Raw genomic sequence first — 23244 nt, forward strand, 5'->3', positions numbered from 1 at the left:
TGTCTGCACCCCCAAGGGAGACCTTCTCCCACAGAGAGTCCCTTCCCCCAGGTGTTTCCCTCCAGAGAGTCCACCTTCCCACAGAGAGCCTGTTCCTACTTCACCATAGTCTCCCCACCCAGATACCTTCCCTCTGACTCCTAAACAAAGCCCATCTCCTTCCCCACTGCCCATGGCAACAAGCCCCCAAGAAGCCCTTCCAGGGCCCTCCTCACAGATGCTTCCCCTCCACCAAAATGACCCCCTCCTTACTTTCCCCACACATACAATGCAGCTCCCCATTTCTTCCATTGTGAGACAAACATGGAGACCTGGGTGAAGGACTGGAATCTGGGGTGAGCCTGGGCTGTTACAGCAGGGATAAGAGGGAGAGAAGAGAGAACGCAGGGGAAATCAAATCGGTATCTTAGATGTCTGTATACTAATGCAAGGAGTATGGGGAATAAGCAGAAAGAACTAGACATGCTAGTCAATGAACATGAATGACATAGTTGACGTCTCAGAGAGTTGGTGGGATAATATACATGACTGGAATATTTGGTATAGAAGGGTACAGCTTGCCCAGGAAGGATAGGCGGGGGAAAAAAGAGAGGAGGTGTTGCCTTATATATAAAAAATGTATACACTTGGACTGAGGGTGAGATGGAAATAGGAGACACTTGTTGAAAAGTCTCTGGGTAAGCATAAAAGGTAAAAAATAAGGGTGATGTCATGGTAGGGGTCTACTACAGACCACCTACCCAGGAAGAGGAGGTGGATGAGGCTTTTTATAAGTGACTAACAAAATCATCCAAAGCACAGAACTTGGCGGTGATGGAGGACTTCAACTATGTAGACAGCTGTTGGCAAAATAATACTGCAGGGCACAGATTATCCAACCAAGTTCTTGGAATGTATTGGAGACAATTTTTTATTTCAGAAGGTAGGGAAAGCCACTCAGGAAGAAGCTGTTCTATACTTGATTTTAACAAATAAGTGAGAATTTGAAAGTGGAAGGCAGCTTAGGTAAAAGTAATCATGAAATGATAGAGTTCATTATTCTAAGGCAGGGGTCGGCAGCCTTTCAGAAGTGGTGTGCTGAGTCTTCATTTATTCACTCTAATTTAAGGTTTCATGTGCCAGTAATACATTTTAACGTTTTTAGAAAGTCTCCCTCTATAGGTATATATTATGTAACTAAACTATTGTTGTATGTAAAGTAAACAAGGTTTTTAAAATGTTTAAGAAGCTTCATTTAAAATTAAATTAAAATGCAGATCTTATCAGTTTAGTGCAGTGGTTCTTAACCTGGGGTGCGAGACATGCGAGATTTTTTTTAGAAGGTAAATCATCGAAAACACAAATTAAGCACAGGCACATAATTACAACTACTTTGTTTCATCAAACCTATGTATTTATTAACATTATACATTTTTTAATGATTACTGTAATATACAAAGTTTTTAAGTTTTCAAGTTTTTAAGCTAATTGTAGTGTAATTTTTTATAAGGGGTGAGAGAACATATTTTGAGAACTCCAGACCATCAGCGGGCTGAGCGGGGCCAGGTGTAGTGTATTAAATTGCTCCCCATAGGAACGTGCTATTTACAGTGTACTACTTACGGCGGCCAGTCCTGGTGCTCTAAGCGGCATGGTAAGGGGATGGGGAACTGGGGTGGTTGGATAGGCGTGGGAGTCCCGGGGGGCCTGTCAGGGTTCGGGGGTGTGGATAGGGGTTGGGGCAGTCAGGGGACAGGGAGCAGGGGGGCTTGGATGGCGGGTGGGGTCCTGGGGGGTGGTTAAGGGTAGGGGGTCCCGGGAGGGGGTGGTCAGGAGACAAGGAGGGGTGGGGTTGGATGGGTGGAGGGTTCTGAGGGGGGCAGTCAGGGAGCAGGGGGTCCTGGGAGGGGGTGGTCAGGGGACAAGGAGCCGGGGGGGGGGATGTTGGATGGGTCAGGGGTTATGAGGGGGGCAGTCAGGGGGCGAGAACTGGGCCAGCTGTTTGGGGAGGTGCAGCCTTCCCTACTGCGGTGTACTGTATTAAATTTCTCCCCGTAGGAGTGTGCTACTTACGGTGTGCTACTTACGGCTGCCAGTCCTGTTGCTCCGCAAGTAGCACATTCCTATGGGGAGAAATTTAATACACTACACGGGTGGACAGAACCCCAGACCGGCGGTGGACTGAAAGGCTCAGCCTGCCACCGATCTGGGGTTCCGTCCACTGGCTCCTGCCAGCTGGGGTCCCAGCCGCCGGCCCCGCTCAGCCTGCTGCTGGCCTGGGGTTCCGTTCATCCAGTCCGGCAGCGGGCTGGGCGGGGGCAGTGGCCGGGACCCCAACTGGCAGAAGCGTGCCAGTAAAAATCGGCTTACATGCCACCTTTGGCACACGTGCTGCAGGTTGCCGACCCCTGTTCTAAGGTGGTAGGAGGGAAAACAGCACAATAAAGAAAATGGATTTCAAGAAGGCAGACATAGAAAACTGGTAGGTAAGATTTCTTGGGAAGCAAGTCTACGGGAAAAACAGTTCAGGAGTTCACAGTTTTTCAAAGACAAAAGGGCACAAGAGCAAACTATAGGAAAGATAGGAAGTACGGCAAGAGACCTCCCTGGCTTAACCAGGAGATCTTCAATGATTCTCAAAAGAGAATCTTACAAAAAGTGGAAACTAGGTCAAAATACAAAAGATGAATATAAACAAATAAGTACATAAGGACAAAATTAGAAAGACTAAGGCACAAAACAAGATTGAACTAGCTAGAGATATACAAAGTAACAAGAAAATATTCTACAAATACATGAGAAGCAAGAGGAAGACTAAGGACATGGTAGGCCTATTACTCAACAAGGGGGGGAAACAATAACAGAAAATGTGGAAATGGCAGAAGTGCCAAATGACTTTTTTGTTTCAGTTTTCACCAAAAATTTTAGTAGCAATTGGACATATAATTTAATGAATGCCAGAAAATAGGGAAAGAATACTTTAAAAATTACTTAGGGATAGTATACACTAGAAGTGCTACATTGGCACAGCTGCACTGAAGCAGCTGCGCCGCTGTAGTGCTTCTGGTGATGACACTCTATGCTGATGGGAGAGAGCCCTCCTGTCAGCATAATTACTGCACCTCTGCAAGAGCTGGAAGCTATGTCGGCAGGAGAGCATCTCCCGCCAACATAGCACTCGTGTGGACAGCGCTTAGGTTGTTGTAACTTGCGTTGCTCAGGAAGGTGGCTTTTTCACACCCCTGACTGACATAAGTTATATCAACATAAGCAGTAGTGTAGACCTGTCATTAAACAAAGTTAGATTTTTTTCAAGTCACCAGGGCCTGATGAAATACATCCTAGAATACTCAAGGAGCTGACTGAGGAGATATTTGAGCCGTTAGCAATTATCTTCAAAAAGTAATGGAAGATGGGTGAGATTCCAGAGGATTGGGAAAGGGCAAATATAGTGCCAATCTATGAAAAGGGGAATAAGGACAACCCAGGGAATTACAGATCAGTCGTCTTAACTTCAGTACCTGGAAAGATAATGAAGCAAATAATTAAGCAACCAATTTTCAGACGTCTAGGAGATAATAAGGTGATAAGTAACAGTCAGCATGGATTTGTAAAGAAAAAGTAGTGTCAAATGAACCTAATAGCTTTCTTTGACAGGATAACAAGCCTTGTGGATTGGGGGAAGCGGTAGATGTGGTATATCTTGACTTTAGTAAGGTTTTTGATATTGTCTTGCATGACCTCATAAACACACCAGGGAAATACAACCTTGATGGAGCTACTATAAGGTGGGTGCATAACTGGTTGGAAAACCATTCCCAGAGAGTAGTTATCTATAGTTCACAGTCAAGCTGGAAGGGCAGTTTTCAAGTACATAAAAGGTTGTTAGAAGGGGGAGGGAGAAAAATTGTTCTCTTTTACCTCTGAGGATAGGACAAAAAGCAATAGGCTAGAATTGCAATAAGAGAGGTTTAGGAAAAACTTCCTGTCAGGGTGGTTAAGCACTGGAATAAATTACCTAGGGAGGTTGTGGAATCTCCATCATTGGAGATTTTTAAGAGCAGGTTAGACAACCCTCTGTTAGGGTTTAGATTGGGGTGGCCAACCTGTGGCTCCAGAGCTGCATGCTGCTCTTCAGAGGTTAATATGTGGCTCCTTGCATAGGCGATGACTCAGAGGCTGGAGCTACAGATGCTAACTTTCCAATTTGCTGTGGAGTGCTCATTGCTCAACCCCCTGCTCTGCCTGAGGGCCTGCCACCACTCCACCCCTTCCCCCGAGTCTGCCATGCCCTTGCTCCTTCCATCCCACCATCAACCTCAGCCTGGTCCAGTCCACACAAGAGATCCACTTCCTGGACACTACAGTGCTAATAAACAATGGTCACATAAACACCACCCTATACCGGAAACCTACTGACCGCTATTCCTACCTACATGCCTCCAGCTTTCACCCTGACCACACCACATGATCCATCGTCTACAGCCAAGCTCTGCGATACAACCGCATTTGCTCCAACCCCTCAGACAGAGAAAAACAGAGAAAAAAGATCTCTGTCAAGCTTTCTTACAACTACAATACCCACCTGCGGAAGTGAAGAAACAGATTGATAGAGCCAGAAGAGTTCCCAGAAGTTACCTACTACAGGACAGGCCTAACAAAGAAAATAACAGAACGCCACTAGCCGTCACCTTCAGCCCCCAACTAAAACCCCTCCAACGCATTATTAAGGATCTACAACCTTTCCTGAAGGATGACCCAACACTCTCACAAATCTTGGGAGACAGGCCAGTCCTTGCCTACAGACAGCCCCGCAACCTGAAGCAAATACTCACCAGCAACCACATACCACACAACAGAACCACTAACCCAAGAACTTATCCTTGCAACAAAGCCCGTTGCCAACTGTGCCCACATATCTATTCAGGGGACACCGTCACAGGGCCTAATAACATCAGCCACACTATCAGAGGCTCGTTCACCTGCACATCCACCAATGTGATATATGCCATCATGTGCCAGCAATGCCCCTCTGCCATGTACATTGGTCAAACTGGACAGTCTCTACGTAAAAGAATAAATGGACACAAATCAGATGTCAAGAATTATAACATTCATAAACCAGTCGGAGAACACTTCAATCTGTCTGGTCACGCAATCACAGACATGAAGGTCGCTATCTTAAAACAAAAAAACTTCAAATCCAGACTCCTGCGAGTAACTGCTGAATTGGAATTCATTTGCAAATTGGATACTGTTAATTTAGGCTTAAATAGAGACTGGGAGTGGCTAAGTCATTATGCAAGGTAGCCTATTTCCCCTTGTTTTTTCCTACCCCCCCCACCCCAGATGTTCTGGTTAAACTTGGATTTAAACTTGGAGAGTGGTCAGTTTGGATGAGCTATTGCCAGCAGGAGAGTGAGTTTGTGTGTGTGTGTGTCCCGGGGAGGAAATGGGGGGTGGTGAGAGAGCCTGGATTTGTGCTGGACATGGCCCACCTTGATTACCATGCACATTGTAGGGAGAGTGGTCATTTTGGATGAGCTATTACCAGCAGGAGAGTGAGTTTGTATGTGTATGGGGGTGGGGGGGTGAGAAAACCTAGATTTGTGCTGGAAATGGCCCACCTTGATTATCATGCACATTGTAGGGAGAGTGGTCACTTTGGATGAGCTATTACCAGCAGGAGAGTGAGTTTGTGTGTAGGAGGGTGGAGGGTGAGAAAACCTGGATTTGTGCTGGAAATGGCCCAACTTGATGATCACTTTAGATAAGCTATTACCAGCAGGACAGTGGGGTGGGAGGAGGTATTGTTTCATGATCTCTGTGTGTATATAATATCTGCTGCAGTTTCCACGGTATGCATCCGATGAAGTGAGCTGTAGCTCACGAAAGCTTATGCTCAAATAAATTGGTTTGTCTCTAAGATGCCACAAGTACTCCTTTTCTTTTTGCGAATACAGACTAACACGGCTGTTACTCTGAAACCTGTCGTTTTGTTCAGAGTTATGAATAACCTCCATTCCTGAGGTAATTCATAACTCTGAGGTTCTACTGTACAATATTTTGATTTCCTTGGCTGCAGGATGGAAATTACTGACTCCCCTGTTAAGACCTGTCACAGTTTAACCCTGCCATACGTAGCCCCTCTATCTTATCACATTGTCAACCACCCATTTACTCCACCAATTGTGCCAACCTTTGATAAACCTTCAGGTCCATTTGTCCCTTTCTTCTACAAGAGCTGGAATCACAAAGGGATTTAGGCACCTAACTGCCATTTTAGCTAAGTCCAAAATATAGATCCTCAAAATCCTTGTTCAGCTGCTGCCTGACCCTAAATGTAGGTGCCCACATTTCTGTTGGTGTGCGTATGCAAAGCCACCTCACTCCCAATGTTACTGGTGTGCTTGGTGGCCTAATGTATGCCTGAGTTCCTGGGGGATTTGCAAACAAGATGTGACCTTGCCTATTTGCTTGCAGAGCCTGGTTTGGTAGGAGTTCTCAGACATGCCTAACCTGCACAAAACACAGCCAAGGAGGAGAAGGTACTTTCCTTGTACCCAATAGTTGAATGGTTAACACACTTGTTTGTGATGTGGGAGACCTAGGTACAAATCTCTATGTTTCTATGCAGGGACTTGAATACATGTGTCCTAACTCCCAGATAAGTGCCTTAACTATGGGGCTATAAGGTATTCTGGGGAGGGGCTCTCTCAATCTCCTGTTGAAGTTGTTCCACCTTGCATGGCAACTTAAATTCCTATGAATTGTGCACTTAGCTAGTGTGTTCACAAATATGTGTATATTGCTGTCACTTCCTCTAGTTTTGTATGTTAAAACACCCCACTTGTTGCATCTGATCTTAAGCTTAAGAACCTAAGAATGTAAGAACTGCCATACTGGATCAGAACAAAGGTCCATCTAGCCAAGTATCCTGTCTCCAACAGTGGCTAGTATCAGAGCTTCAGAGGGAATGTACAGAACCGGGCATTTGGAGTTTTCCACCCTTTCTTCCCTCCTTGCTTCTGGTAGTGAGCAGTTTAGGGTCACCCTGAGCATGGAATTGCATCTCTGACCATTTTGGCTAATAGGCATTGATGGGCCTATCCTTCAGGAACTTACCTTGTTTGGTTTTGAAGCCAGTTGTACTTTTGGCTGTCACAACATCCCGTGGGCAGGAGTTCCACAGATTAATTGTGCTTTGTGTGGAAAAAGTACTACTTCTTGTTTGTATTAAACCTAATGCCTATTAATTTCATCAGGTGACCCCTGTTTATTGTATTGTAGGAAAGGGCAAATAACACTTCTCTAGTCACTTTTTCCACACCAGTCATGATTTTATAGACCTCTATCAGATCCCCACTTTAGTCTCTTTTCTAAATTGAACAGCCCTAATATTTTTAGTGTCTCCTCATATGGAAGCCATTCTGTATCTTTGATCAGCTTTGTTGCCCTTTTCTGAACTTTTTCCAATTCCACTATATCCTTTTTGAGATGGGGTGACCAGAACTTGATACACTATTCAAGTGGGGGCACACCATGGATTTATGATTAGATTGTCACATCTTTGAGATGGGGACTGGTACACTGTGTTTCTACAGCAGCTAATGAGGGACTCTCTGCTGATTGGAACCCCTTGGTGCAATTGTAATATAAAAATAATAAATATCTAGAAAGTTTAAATAGTAGAAAGAGGCTCAGTATAACTGTGTATAAACAGTTGTTGCTGAGAGTAGAACAATAGTTCTGCCATCACAAAGCCAATAATGATTATATTTATTTTTGAAACCTAGAGAAAAGGAAAACCACTTGACCTTTCTATCACTAAAGGGCTCTGACAGAGATGAGGGAATCATGAATCCGTAACAGAGCATGAACTCAATTCCTTTATTCAGTGGTAGATGTTTCAACAGCAACACAGGATCATAATTTTACTTTTACCATAGTGTACAGGCCTATGACAGCAGAAAGGTAAGCCTATTATAGAATCATAGAAGATTAGGGTTGGAAGAGACCATAACGAGGTCATCTAGTTCAACTCCCTGCTCAAAGCAGGACCAACACCAACTAAAGCATCCCATCCAGGGCTTTGTCAAGCTGGGCCTTAAAAACCTTGAAGGATGGAGATTCCACACCTCCCTAGGTAACCCATTCCAGTGCTTCACCACCCTCCAAGTGAAATAGTGTTTCCTAATATCCAACCTAGACCTCCCCCACTGCAACTTGAGACTATTGCTCTTTCTTCTGTCATCTGCCACCACTGAGAACAGCCTAGTTCCATCCTCTTTGGAACCCCACATGAGGTAGTTGAAGGCTGCGATCAAATCCCCCCTCACTCTTCTCTTCTGTAGACTAAACAAGCCCATTTCCCTCAGCCTCTCCTCGTAAGTCATGTGCCCCAGCCCCCTAATAATTTTCATTGCCCTCTGCTGGACTCTCTCCAATTTGTCCACATCCTTTCGGTACTAGGGGGCCCAAAACTGGATGCCATACTCCAGATGTGGCCTCACCAGTGCTGAATAGAGGGGAATAATCACTTCCCTTGATCTGCTGGCAATGCTCCTACTAATGAGGCTCAATATGCCGTTTACTTTCTAGGCAACAAGGGCACACTGCTGACTCATATCCAGCTTCTCATCCACTGTAATCCCCAGGTCCTTTTCTGCAGAACTACTGCGTAGCCAGTTAGTCCCCAGCCTGTAGCGGTGCACGGGACTCTTCCATCTTAAGTGCAGGACTCTGCACTTGTCCTTGTTGAACCTCATCAGATTTCTTTTGGCCCAGTCCTCCAATTTGTCTAGGTCACTCTGGACCCTATCCCTACCCTCCTGTGTATCTCTCTCTCCCCTCATCTTTGTGTCATCCGTGAACTTGCTGAGGGTGCAATCTATCCCATCATCCAGATCATTAATAAAGATGTTGAACAAAACCGGCCCCAGGACCGACCCCTGTGGCACTCTTCTTGATACCGGCTGCCAACTAGACATTGAGCTGTTGATCGCTACCCATTGACCTCGACAATCTACCAGCTTTCTATCCACCTTATAGTCCATTCATCCAATCCATACTTTTTTAACTTGCTAACAAGTTATGGTTGAAGAGGTGCCAAAACAAAGCCTTAACTTTGCTGAAGGATTTAAGCCTCCAACTTATTGAATATTATGTGCATCCAACTGTCCATGTTTGAAACAGATTCATTCCACAAACATTTGAATGCTTCCAAAAAGAGTTACCCCTTTTCGTGGGGTGAATTCGTTCCATTCCATGTGTGTCAGAGAAAAGAAGAAAACTTACCAAAACCTCTTATCTCCTTTAGTGCAGAACACAACCACTGAATACACTCATTTTTTGTCTCTTTAAACTTCTTCCCCTTTGTTCATCCACCTGATTAGCAATCTGAAATCACGGAAAAGCTTCCTAGCTGCAACAGAACTGCTTAAAACATAACCGACACCTACACAACTGGAAATGTAGTGCACATGTCTCAAAATACTCAGCGAGGATGTTAAAATGCACGGTGATGTTGCAGAATGCCTTCCTGCATGTGAGGAGAGGGATTGGTCGACCTGGAGATATTTAAATCACCTCTGAATAACAGTTGGCAGGTCAAAAAGCCAATATGCAGAAGTGGAGCTATTCCAACAATCCAGACACATGTTAGCAGTAAAACACAAACCATGGAACTCCGTTGGTCTGCCAGCTCCTGGAGGAATTGTGCACCATGGAAGATCTCACCAGGGCTATAGACTGAACAAGGGCAAGTTTCCGTAGTGTAGTGGTTATCACGTTCGCCTAACACGCGAAAGGTCCCCGGTTCGAAACCTGGCGGAAACAGTTTGCCAATTCTGAAAGATACTCAGGTCCTCCTGAGATTTGTTGAGTGCCCAAAGCTACCAATGAAGTTGGAATTCAAAGTATTTGTGATTGGACACCAAATTAATAATTGGTAGCACCAATGTCTGACTCTTGTTTTATGGGGGGAGGGATAGCTCAGTGGTTTGAGCATTGGCCTGCTAAACCCAGGGTTGTGAGTTCAATCCTTGAGGGGGCCATTTGGGATCAGGGGGCAAAAATTGGGGATTGGTCCTGCTTTGAGCAGGGGGTTGGACTAGATGACCTCCTGAGGTCCCTTTCAACCCTGATATTCTATGATTCTATGAACCATATATCATGTGCCCAACACTGGAAAAATCTACAGTTGTGGTGGAAGAACACAAGCAGATGTAAGTATATGCACAATAGACTGATATACCCCTGTCTACTTTCACCTACACTATGTGAAGCTATACCTCTCTTGGACTGTTTCCTTGGGAAAGCAGGAGGTGCTGTAGAAATATATGTGCTTGGTACAGGTGCCAGTAGGGGAAGGGCATATATACACAGGCCTGAGTGATACTGTTTTGCTGCAGGCTGAAAAACTAGCATAATTGAAAATGCCAGGGCTTAAAGTAGTCTCAAAGAAATGCTGAATCTATCATTGCCCAAAGAGACAATTTAATTAATATAGCAAAATGTTGGAGCTTGTTTAAACACGTAATATTTTTTTCTTCCTGTGAAGGGGGCAGGGAAGGATTTTTAATATTAGATAACAGAAATAGAAGGTATAGCAAATTGAAATTATTTGGATTTGCCAATGTGAATGCACTGCAGGACTATTCCAGCAACATTAGAAGCCAAGTAAGTATGGAACCAGAATGGCTAGACACCAGTGTCTGAATTGGTGCTTCCCTGCTGGCTGTAGATCATATTACCCCTTCTTCAAGTATCAGTCAAAACCAAAAGTCAATGAGATGTACTTGCAAACCAAAATAGAATTGCAAATGGAATTTTTGTTTATTTGTGAACCTGCGTGTTCCCCACATGCCCTCCTCTGGACACATCTTTCCTAAAGCGTGGTGCCCAGAATTGGACAAAATACTCCAGCTGTGGCCTCACCAATGCTGACTGGAAGAGGACAACTATCTCCCATTCCTTACATACAGCTGTTAATACACCCAATATTAATCTTTTCCACAGCTGTGGAATTTTCAATTTGTGATCCAATATAAGCCCCATATCCCAGTATTACCACCTAGCCACTTATTCCCCATCTTGTAGTTGTGTACATGATTCTTCCTTCCTAAGTGAAGTGAATGTGAGCTGACAAAAGAAAAGGAGAGTGAAAGAAATAGAATTCAGAAAAAGTGGCAGAGAATGAAAATCACTGACATACAACTTCTACCACGTTTCACTTACAAAGATTCCAATGATGTCAAAGCATTTTTAAAAGATGGAGATCATCCCCATTTAGATTTTTTTCTTTTCCCCTTCATTAAGTAAATTCTTGTGGCTAGGACACTAATTAGTTCTATTAAGGGAACTTTGGAATAGTACTAATACTGTGTGTTCATGTAATATGTAGGGATTCAGGGCCCTAGCAATGGATTATAGCAAATAGAAATATTTGGGATCTACCCATCTTTGGGCCCGAACCTGAAGGATATTGAGGATGGGAACTGTCCTGCCTGGACATTAGTTTTCATGAATTTGTAAGAGTTAGCTATCCTTGTCCAAAACTTTTCTAGCCTTCTGTCCTATTGTACAGTTGGATGCCTGGCCATCCCATTTTTCTGTAAATTAATTCCTGTACATATAAAAGTGTGTAAAGTGTTTTGGCACAAATGGTGTTACATAAAGACATTTGCCTACAGTTCTTGTTCACAAGTTGCATTAAAAAAAAAAAATTGTGTTTTTACTACTAACCTCTTTGTGCATAAACTAAAATTAATTTCTTAGGATACTAAGGAAACTCATATTTAAGGCAGTCTTACAGTGCAATGCAAAACCAGACACCCTCAGGTATTCAAAATACTGATATGTTTAAGTCTAAAGCAGCCTCAACTTATGTCTTTATGGAAGACCTTTAAAAGCAATACATAAATAGGATTTTTTCTGTATTATATGATGTATTGATATAGCCTGAAAGGGGTGTTTTGTTTTTTTCAGTTGAAGTGGGATAACGGATCCATGTCTAAGACATCCAAGAGGTCCTACAAAAGTAATGAAGACAAGAGATGACGTGCCTAATATTTCTAAAATAAAAATAAGCAGAGCACACCCACAAAAATTTAAGTCTTCAATATAATAAAGTAAAAAAAGTACACTTTTTAAAAAACCCATTACAGGTCACCTTTAACATTCTTTAATGTAGTCTCTGGTGGGCGATACCTCTCACCCACACACTAAGAAGGGGAGAGAGTGAGACAACTGATCTGCATTTCTAATGCGTAAGTGAAAAATTTCATTCCAAATTACTGCCTGCAAAGTGACATGTCAATTAATGTTGTACTAAGACTTAAAATAAAAGAATCTTTCAGGTGAGCTGGTTAACACACATACTAAAACTGTTTGTCAAACTGCTAAATGTGTAAAAGAATCTTGTCACACTGTTTTCTGAATCAGATTCCATTCAAGTGGCACATTTGTGAACAAAGGGAGTTTTCTACAGAGAAATTTAGCATTTGCTAATGTTTCCTGATACATAATCTCTGAAACTGCCAAAATAAAATTTAATTGAACACAGAGATAAAGGACAAAAATATGCATTTTCTAGTCAAGCAAGTATTTGTTAGCATGTCCTTTTTTCTGACAAGTTAAAGCTAAAACAGTTGCTTTAGTAATGTTTAAGATGTAATATTATAAATATTGCAGTAACATCTACAGCACTTGACTTGCGTAACACGGTTGTAGGCCCCACTCATGGCTTAATCCTGTGAAGTGGTGCAAAGCTCCTAGAGGCAAGCTTCCGCTGACATCAACAGAGTTTAGGGTGCTCAGCAGCATGCAGGATCAGATCTTTTAGGAATAACTGTGTATCAAGTGCTTATTAAATAATTGATAGTGTAGGCTTAATAAAACTTTGTTAGTGTCCCCCAAAAGATTGTTCTAAGTGTCTTTCTTCCCCTTTGAAATATGAGGAAGGTCAAGTCTTGTCTTTCTTGGTGGAGGGCTCTTAGAGATCTCAAATGTGTGCAGGAACATGCAGCCCTGAATTGAAGAATAGGTGTTGAGCTCAGAGAGCTGTCATTCATTATTCCACGAGTTTTAATTAGTAGTGCTGGCACTTGATGTTAATCTTACATCAGCCACAGGAGTATTCAAGAATAGTCCATGTGAATTTCTAAAGTGAACAAAACTTGAAGGTGAATTTTCTTTCTAGACACTGCAAAAATAAGCAGAAGCTTGTTGTTCTTTTACAAGTCATTTAGATCAATTTCCTCATCTGTGGGAAAAGCACAGCCAATATTTCTATGCAGAAGATAGACTATTCCGAGGACACATACCATGCACAAATCTTCACAAGTCCACCAGAATAGAAATCTGGAACGGTTGCATTACCTGTTTTCTGTTGTGCCTATTTCCAATGTACAGCTTGATATTCTTCCCAAGCCATCCCCAGAAGGTAATGTAACAATCTCACCCAATTTAAAGATTTGATAAATTATAGTAACTAGAATGTTACAATGTACATATAAAATCGTGTTAGCTGCTTGACAGTCTAAGAAGAGACTGTTTAAAAAAAACCTGTGATGGAGAAAATGTCAAGTTGTATCAATGTGAATCATATACAGTAAGTTATTTTTAGCAAAATGACTGAAGCCTGAGTTTAGATACCTCTGTATATCCTTTTATTTCATGATGGGACACAAGGACAGGAGGAATTGATCAATTTGAAACATGGAGGGTTTTTTTTGGTACTTGCATTAGTTCTCAGTACCAGTACGTGTCGTGGCAAAATATAGTTAAATACAATTTTGCAAGAAAATCTGTGGTTTCACCTATCCTAGCTGATGTCACTGCAACTCAAAAATCACACCTAGAAAGAAATTCAAGAGCAAAGGTTCTCAACTTTTTCCTACAATAGGACCCCTGCAGATCCCCCCTTCCATCTAATATGGGAAGGGTGCGGTGGTCATAAGACACAGGTTGACAACCTCACACCCTAATCAATCATAGGATCACACAAGGAGGGCAAGTGTCTTTTGAGTCCTTTAAAACTCTAGGGGAATGCTCTAACATCAACGCTCAGCTTCAAATATTGGAAAGTGACAGGTTCTGAAGGCAGGGAGGACATAGGCTTGGACTATGTTTTGATCTCACAGGTTAGGAGAAGCTGGTCAGACTTATCTTGAGAATGAGATGCTTTCCTGGTGAGAAAGAATGCTTTTTGCTTTTATGATGTTTAGTGGAGGCAGTTAGGTAGTGTAGGAGGTGGCTGCAGCACTCACCTAGGGAGAAGTAAAATTTTCCAAGGGTGTTACTGCAACACAGTCCACATAGAAACCAGAAAAAGATGTTTTCCTGGTAGCAGAATGGAACCTGTTTGTTGGGGCCCTTGGATGTACTCAAGCACACAATTGGGCTGAACTGAGTATGATCTGGCACTCTTAAAAACACAATATCCTTGCCATAATATCTTTTAATGTAATATTTTTATAAACAGCACTAATCAAATTGTTTGGTTACAGTTGCAACGTGATCTCCATATGACAGCTACAAAATTATCCCATTCTTTCTGATTTGAAATAGCACTGTAAACTGTCAATTTTATCCCCAAACCTGTCATATATGCTAGCCGCTCAGTCACTGGCTAGCACCACTAAGTACTCCTAAGCCTTGCTCCTTTCTCTTGCACACAAACTTGATTCTTTTGTTGGGTCACTATTTCAGGACTTCCCTGGGTGAAGGTCTATGGCTACATAATTATGAAATGCAAGTCAGTGTGCTGTGGGAACTGCTTGCAGAAGAGACTTGGATAAAACTGTAGAGGTTCCAACTACAGCATACAATCCAGTTACATGAAACTATCCATCATCCTCTGAGTGCGTTATACTGGTGTTAATACAATATTCAGAGCCCTAATATAAATGTTTTATTTAAAGACAAGTAAAAAAAAGTGTGCACAAATACAGGAAATGATTACACAGTATAATGTTCAAAACAGTGTTCTAGGTGAAGCAGAAAAATACAGTAGCAACAGTATTCAACTAGAAGAGCACCCAGAGTCCAATTTGTATACAGAAATGAGGTTACTCCACAAACACATGATCCTGATGTAGACAGTTTATCTTTACAAGATATAATAACCTACTGTACTTGACTGTCCATGCCTGATTTCCCTGCTGAATATGCTAAGACAGCCTCTACACATTTAACAACTTAAAAAAAATTAACAGTTAATGTCATGGCACTTAGAGTTTAGAAGAGAAAGTAAAAAATAGACTTGCAGTGACAATTGTTTAAAATATTTACCACTTTTTTTGTTAACTAAGTTGATACTAAAACAGAAGGCAGATCTTAAGGTTAAAATACATAAATAAAAAATGCGTAACTTCTGTAACATTATCTATAAAAAAGTTTTTGCATGAAGCACAAAAACTTCAAAGTAAGAATTCCATTCATCTTTATGTGCATGATGAAAATCTGAAAATGCACTTCCTATATGAAACTGTTTTCCACTGAATATCCTATGAATTTGAGTCACTGTACAGAGTCCAGTCCATTCCTCATGGATAGCAGCCTCCGAGTTTAATACCAACAAATTCCAGACTTCTATACAGATGACGACTTTACAAGTCAAAGGCTAAATACTTCAAGATTATCCCAAATTTAACTTGTGTAGTGGAAAAAAACCTTTAAGATTTAAATAGATTAAAGCCTAAAGAGCAGCTTCTGATTTTAAGGGCCCAACTTGAGACATCTTACAGGAGCATTATTTTCATGAGACTAGGGGGGCCAGGCTCAGTACTTCCCAAAAGTTGAGGCACCCAAAACAGCTTGTCAGTTTTGAAAATGTAGCCTAATATATTTTTTAAAAGATTAGTCTTACAATGTATCTTGTAAACAAAAGTGAGCTAGGTACTGTACTATGGGCATGAACCACGTAGTGTCAACCTCTCTCATTAAAGCTACTAAGTCAGTGTATGAAACAGTTTAAGTGTACAAATGAAGGTAATTCACATCACCAAGACTGAAATTATAGTGTCAATGCACTATAGCTTTCAAGGGAAAACAGCAGCAGAGGGGAAGCTCATTAACCTTAGGTAACTCTTGCTAAAGGCTTGTCTACATGGCACTTGCAACTATATCAATGCAAACTAGGTACCTTTTAGAGCACACCAGCAGGGTGTACACAGTACAGAATATTAGTGCACTCTACAAATCCCACCCCCTGATGTGCTTTGCCAGCACAGTGTAGACAAGCCCTAAGGTATGTTGTGTTTTCAGAATAGTGTTCTATTAACTCTGCTTTTACTAAACTTAGCAGTTTAGCTTAAGCCTTTTATAGGAGAATTTATATAGATTTGACTGTCTCTTAATATCCCTTTTACTTAAAAATGTTTTAAAACCAAGCATAAAATATATTTGGCATCTCTTCAGCCAATAGATCCCTCAAAGATTTAAAAAAAAAAAAAAGTTTGAATATTTAGGTATCCATAAGGACATTTATAAGAATCACACTTCCGGTCAAGTCACTTCTTGTTTAAATTATTTCCATTTATTCCAATTTTTCTGCCAGTTAGTTTAAGTCCATTGTGGACACCTAAGATTTGGAAGAGCTTATTCATAATTGAAAAACACCAAAAAAGTTCAGGAGTCACTGTGGCTAGCCCTTCCACTTTTCAGATACTGGATTACATGAATAAAAAACATGCACTCTTTTTTCCACTGGGAAGAGTGAACACTTTTCCAACAGCATGGCAATAAGATTCTATTAATTTTACTGTCTTCTCCTTAGCTAGGCTGTAGCTATAATATAACCATTTCAGATCTACCAAAACTTAAGGAATAAATAACATGAGGTCCTACATTCTTGAATATTAGCTGCCAATTTCTGCTAAAAAGAATTCTCTGTGCAGATTTTTTCCTTTAAAAAAAGTATGAAGTGAGTTCCACTCACTTAAACTGACACTTTACATCACTTACAGCCCTTGCTGAAAGGGAGAGGCTTGGAAAGGCACTCACTTTTCACATAGCAAAGTGTGTGTGTGTGTGTGTGTGAGTGTGAGAGAGATTATATATATATATATATATATATATATATATATATATATATATATATATATATATATATATATATATATATATATATATATATATACACACACACACACCCCCAGTTATCAATCAGAAGTAGCTCAGGAGTGGAATCTATTCATTCAATTACACGAGCATAATCTTCTCTTGGAACAGAATCAATGTTCCCTAGTCCAAGAAAGCAGCCACTCTCCTTCACTCTACCCATTTTAAAGAACTGCTGTCCTACTGTCATTTGAGTGTATGGGGGCAACACTACAGCTTCAACTGTAAACCTGAAAAGGTCAGTGTACATAACAAGGTTGGAGAGAGGCTTTAGAAGTTACCAGGGCTAAAGTCTTGTCAGTCTTGCTGTTAAAATGCAAGTATATAATGGCTTTTAATGCTGTTTCATTATGTGCCCTAATGCAACACATGCTCTTAAAGCAGTAAGAAGATTTTTCCTTAAGCAGACAGCTACATTACTTACAGCAGTTTAAACAGAAAAATCGCTAGCTGAGAGTTAGCAACCAATGGCTGCTTCTATATTAAAATTAGACTTTGGCAAGATTGTTGGAAGATTAACATTTCAAAAAATTTCTGCAGCCTAACACAAAGTTCAGCATGATACCAAGTTGTAACAACCAAGATTAAAAATCTGACTCCACAGCTGGTGGCAAGGGTAAAATGTTTTTCATTTGATGCAAGTGCAACCAAATGGCAATTTGTTTATCCATGCAGAAAACAAGTGATAGGTGCAATATATGGCACAGTCCAGAAACGAAAGATCAGACACATTCCTCAGCTGACATCAAAAGAGGATTAATATATTCAAAGCCTTCAAATTCAGATTGGTCAATCTTCTTCACAATATCACTGTTAAAATAAAAACTAGTTAGTATCTTGAGTTAACACAAAATTGCTACTTGCAATATTACTCAACTAAGAGTATCAAAGTTATATAAAAAGGATGAGGAAACTAAACCATAAAGAGTTGGTCTTAAACTTTAGAACCCTAAGGAGGGCTTTCTTCTGTAGTCCTCTGAGGAACAGGAGTCAAGAAGTTGCAGGGAAGCAAGCAACGAACAGGTGCATAAGAGAACAGGCAACAGCCCTGTTCTGGTCTTCATCCAGGCACCAAAGTAGGCCCAGCCACTCCATCTCAGTGCAGCAAAATCCTCACACAAACTTATTTCTCTGCCAGCCTCTAAACACAAAGAGACTTCTGGCTTCATACCACATTCTGCCCTCCCCATGGCTCCTGCTGTCTCTGCTCTTTACCAAAGAGAGATAGGGGCTGAACACTCCATACAGATTTCAGACTAGCAGCTGTGTTAGTCTGTATCCGCAAAAAGAAAAGGAGGACTTGTGGCACCATAGAGACCAACCAATTTATTTGAGCATAAGCTTTTGAGAGCTACAGCTCACTTTATCGGATGCATTCAGTGGAAAATACAGTGGGGAGATTTTCCACTGAATCCATCCGATGAAGTGAGCTGTAGCTCTCAAAAAAATTTGTTAGTTTCTAAGGTGCCACAAGTCCTCCTTTTCTTACTGCATACAGAGGTACGAGGCTGGCTCCATTTATGAGAGCTGACTTGGCTTCTCCTGTCTTTAGGTCCTCCTGGCACAGCACTCTCTACAGGTCTGTTAGGTTAAACCCTTCTAGAATGGATGGTGTCTTAAAAAAATTAAGAAATTAGTTACTACTCCTCTCAGTGTATCTTCACTCAACTATCTCAAGCAAGATACTTATTTACAATAAGTGAGGGTATGGAACATTTGTATCGGCTGGTAGTGCTTACAAGTTATTCATGCATAATGTTCCAAAGTTATTTCATTAAATACTATAGAAAGCCCTCAAGCTCCTAAAATAAAGAGAGCAGTCTGGTTTAGGCTGATTACTAAGGGTGGAGTACAGGAGTCTACGGCAGAGCGATCGGGGATCGATTTATCGCATCTACACTAGACTCGATAAATCAATCCAATAGATTGATAGCTACCCGCCAATCCGGCGGGTAGTGTAGATGTACCCTTAAGACTGCAGCGTCCCAAGAAATCAAATGATGAAATTAAAACCCCCAAATCTTGGTTAAAGATCTACCAGACTGCAAATATGGCGTGTGTTCATAAGCACCAACTCAGAGGGTGCTCCGGGATTAAAGCACCACCGGGGGAAAAACAGTGGGTGTTGAGCAGCCCCCCCCCCCCCCATCAGCTCCCTCCCTGCCCACTCAGTGTTTGCCACCTGCCAGCAGGTCCTGCTGATCAGTGCCTCCCACACCCTCCCCACCACAATCAGCTGTTTCACAGCATGCAGGAGGTTTTGAGAGGGATGGGGAGGAGTGAGGGAGAGACGTGCTGGGGGAGGGGGCAGGGCCTTGGAAGAAGGGGTGGTGTGGGGGCAGGGTCGGGAGCAGAGCTAAGGGTCAAGCAAGACCCAGCACACTGAAAAATCAAACACCTGTGCTTGTGTTAGCAAAAGGTCTCTTCGAAGAGGATACCCTCAAGCCTCCACCTCCAAAAGAGCACTCATTGACTGTCTCCATAAAAATTTTAAACACTTTGAGAGCATCTTTTTCACTCCCAAAGTTTTTGTAATGATTTTGGTGTAAAATTCGGTTCACTTTTTCCAAGTCTAGAGAGAACCACACTGAATGGAAGTTCCCACACCCTAGCAGCAGACTGCAATAAAAACCCTGTAGGTACATCTTTTATAAAGCCAATCAAACTGATCTTGCACCATTATAATTTACTAACTTTTTTAAAAAAGGTTTTGTTAAGTTTGAGTTACTTACTCGTCATCTGGAGTGAGCTGGACAGGTTCATTAGTGAACTGGGAATCAAAGTTATCCAGACCAAATTCACCTGATATATTTGGTTTAAATGGAGGAACCACCTGTTTTTGTTCCATCTAGAAATAATTTAAAGTATGTATGAGTAACAGCCTATCAGACAGATTACATTTATGTTTAAAAAAGGACTGAGTTCTGAAAACATTACTTAAATTTCTCATGTCTCTTACAAATATTCCAGCAAATTAATTAAATAAATTAATATGATTAGTGTGTAAAAGGGTTAATGGAATCTACGTCCTCTCTTTACAGAATAGTTTAAAACAGTTAAAAAATATTAGGCATCCCTTTTAACCTTCAGTTAAGACAAACTTTCAGAGTTATACTGCACATACCAGAAGAAACAAACCCATCAGTGTTTACATACCAGATCCCAATCAACATTGCGGAAGAATGGATGTCCCTGAATATCTGCAAATCCTGTTTGAGGATGGCAGCCTAAACGCTCCTTTGGATCCTATGGAAAACCGAAAATGTTTCAAAGTGAAAAATTATTTGGAGAATGTGTGACCTCGAGCATAAAAGGCTAAAGTTACTCGTAGATTTCATAAGACACACTAATGTCAAAGCTGCAAGTGTATTAGGCTAACGCACTGGCCAAAGTAGCCCTATTCTCAAATTTAAATCTGCAACTGTTTTACTCTGCCTTCAGAAACAGGAAGAATTGCCTAATATATGCTGTAATTCAGTTACAAGCTTCTGTATTTGGTTATATGCCCCCCCCCTTTTAGTTAAAATGTGCAAATATCAAAATATATTGCATGCTTGAGACCTATACTGGCGAGGTCACAACTGGATTTAATATGGGAATTTTCATAGGTGGAGAACATCTGACAATCCCAGGCAACCCCATTAGAAGACCCCAAGTTGAACCTGGGGCAAACGGTTGGGGTGCAGAAAGGGGTGAAGGGTGAAAGCTCTAAGAGAGAGTTTGGGTGCAGGAGAGAGCTCTGGGCTGGGGCAGTGTATTGGGGTGCAAGAGGGGGTGCGGGCTCTGGGAGGAGGGGTCAGGGCTGGGGCTTAGGGTGCTGGCTCCGGGAGGGGCTCAGGGCTGGGGTGCAGGAGGGGGCTTGGGGTGCTGGCTCTGGGAGGGGGCTCAGGGATGGGGGTTGGTGTGCGGCCTCCTGCCGGGTAACACTTATCTCCAGTGGCTCCTAGTTGGCAGTGAGTGCAGCGAGGCTAAGGTAGGCTCCCTGCCTACCCCTGCCCCATGCCTCTCCCGGAAGGGGCCCAACGTGCTCCTGCAGCACCTAGAGGGGAGGGGGCACATGGCTCTGCACACTGCCCCTCTCTGCAAGCACCGCCCCCCGCAGCTCTCCCAGCCAATGAGAGCTGCGGGGGCAGTGCTTGCAAGCAGGAGCAGCGTGCAGAGAGAGACCCCTGCCCCCGGGACTGCGCTGGCCACTTTTAGGAGCAGCATGGGGTTGGGGTAGGCAGGGCGTCTGCCTTAGTGGCAGCCACACTGCGCCACCGGAGAACGCGATTGACAGAGATCCTCTAGGATCAACCTGTTGATCGTGATTGACCAGTTGGTGACCACTGCTGTAACACACGTTTAACTTATTGAAAAAGTTGATAAGCATTTGCCGCCAGTTCATGTCAATTTTCCAAGCAAAATTTAATGTCTTTGGTATTTAAAAATAAATGACATGGTCTTTGTCATCACATTTGAAAGGGAAGTTTGTCAAGCCCAGAAACTTGCATTCAAGACCTTCACTAACTAACATGGGGGGAGACATTTTGTTCTGAAATAAGAAGTCTTAAGTGATCTCTCAGAAGTTCCCTTCTGAAATATTCTGGCCATATTGTTTCAATGCAAAATTCCACACGCATTAAGTCCACCTACTTCCAATCATTCAGAATGATTATGATCTAGCAGACCATAAGTACCACAGAATTTCAGAAGTGATGTTTCAAAAATTATGGTAAAAGTATCTGTTTCCTCAATGCCTGGTTAATATGACTATTCTGTGCATTTCTAGATCTTTTATTTTGTGTTTTACCCATTAGGTCTGAATATTTACAAAGTTTCAGGTTTTTTAAACAGTTAAAAAAAAAATCAGCCAAATGTAGGTCAGTTCCATCTATTAAGAATTCTGCTTTAGAACAGGCTTAGACCTTGTCTGCAGAGCTTCAGCTCAGAGGCAATTTTAATTTCAGTTATATCCTCGTAAGTGTAAGTTGACAATGGGAGCTCTTGAAAAACCTTAGTTCAAATATAGGGCTTTAGATCTTACCTTGTTAAGAAAACTTTTTAGAACACTTGCTGCTTTAACAGAAAGGGATCGTGGAATACGGATTTGTTTTTCCAAAATGACTAGAAGAATCGAGAATTTAAGACATCAGAACTTCGTATGGTTAAAGTTTCTTTTCTTTGTAAAAGAGTGTTTTGTAGAGACAACAAAAACCACTAAATAAAGTGGATGCCGCTTAATAGCAACACTAATATAAACAACTTCCTGTTAACAGCAACATTTTGTCAGGAACCAATCCCATCCCATTAACTAATGTTAAGGATATTGGCAATGGCAAGCCACTTACTGATTTTTTTTTTTTTGGGGGGGGGGGGGGGGGGGGGGACATAGCCACAGGCAGGTTTGTGGGGCTGCAGCCAGGAAGGAAACACTGGACAATGCCTTTCCTGGCTGCAACCCCAAAAACCTGTGTGCAGCTGGTGCTGCCATGTACCAGCGCTTCCTTTCGTGGCTGCAGTCCCACAAACCTGTTTGTGCTCAGGGACTGCACAGGAGGTAAGGGGCAGAGACGCCTGCATCCACACCCAATGGGGGAAACCCTGCTAGAGACCCAGTGCTGCGGACTGGGAGAGGAGGCTGTCGGCAGGACAGCAGTGGAGATTGGTACTGTGCAGTTCAGTGGTCCTCCAGCACCCCCACTGCTGCCCTGGCCACAGTTTTCCCTCCTCAGGGGGGGCCCTGGCATCTGAGCTGCACCCATCCTCCCCACAGATAGATTTGCAGGGCTGCAGCCAGGTAAGGCACTTTCCAGTACTTTCAGCTGCAGCCCTACAAACCTAACTTTTGCTTTTTGGCAACTGCCAGATAATGGTAACTTTTTGCTGTCAGCCAAAGGATTGCCAATAAGCAGAATCTATTGTACGTTAAAACCTCACCACTACTCACCTTGAAAGAGATAATCTTCTGTGTTCTGATCAGGGTTATCGGAGCTTCCAACAATATCAAATGGGGATCTGCCAGCCATCATTTCAAACATAAGTACACCTAATGCCCACCAGTCAACGCTGAAGCCTAGGATTTAAAAAAAAATCAGAATAAGCACTATTTTATCAGGGAGGACTTAATTTTAATAAGTATCAATGCTAACTATATGAAGA

The 23244-nt window shown here is 42.1% G+C and overlaps 1 protein-coding gene and 1 non-coding gene across 6 annotated transcripts in view; one reads left to right on the plus strand and one right to left on the minus strand.

The window, feature by feature from the left end:
- Positions 1-9743: 9743 nt before the first annotated feature.
- On the plus strand, positions 9744-9816 carry TRNAV-AAC (transfer RNA valine (anticodon AAC)). The gene has a single exon. It is a non-coding gene; the product is annotated as a tRNA-Val (tRNA).
- A 5062-nt stretch (positions 9817-14878) lies between these two features.
- The window catches only part of PRKCI (protein kinase C iota), a 53424-nt gene continuing 45058 nt past the window's right edge, over positions 14879-23244 (minus strand). For all 5 annotated transcript variants that reach the window (XM_073359458.2, XM_073359457.2, XM_073359456.2 and 2 more), the window contains 5 exons: positions 23033-23158; positions 22130-22209; positions 20260-20349; positions 19836-19951; positions 14879-17913 (listed from right to left, as the gene is read on the minus strand). In XM_073359458.2, coding sequence (XP_073215559.1) covers positions 17826-17913; positions 19836-19951; positions 20260-20349; positions 22130-22209; positions 23033-23158 — 500 coding nt within the window. In that variant the 3' untranslated portion in view covers positions 14879-17825. The remainder of the gene's footprint in view (positions 17914-19835; positions 19952-20259; positions 20350-22129; positions 22210-23032; positions 23159-23244) is intronic.

This window comes from Lepidochelys kempii, chromosome 9 (assembly GCF_965140285.1).
Source record: "Lepidochelys kempii isolate rLepKem1 chromosome 9, rLepKem1.hap1, whole genome shotgun sequence".
Taxonomy (NCBI): Eukaryota; Metazoa; Chordata; order Testudines; family Cheloniidae; genus Lepidochelys; species Lepidochelys kempii.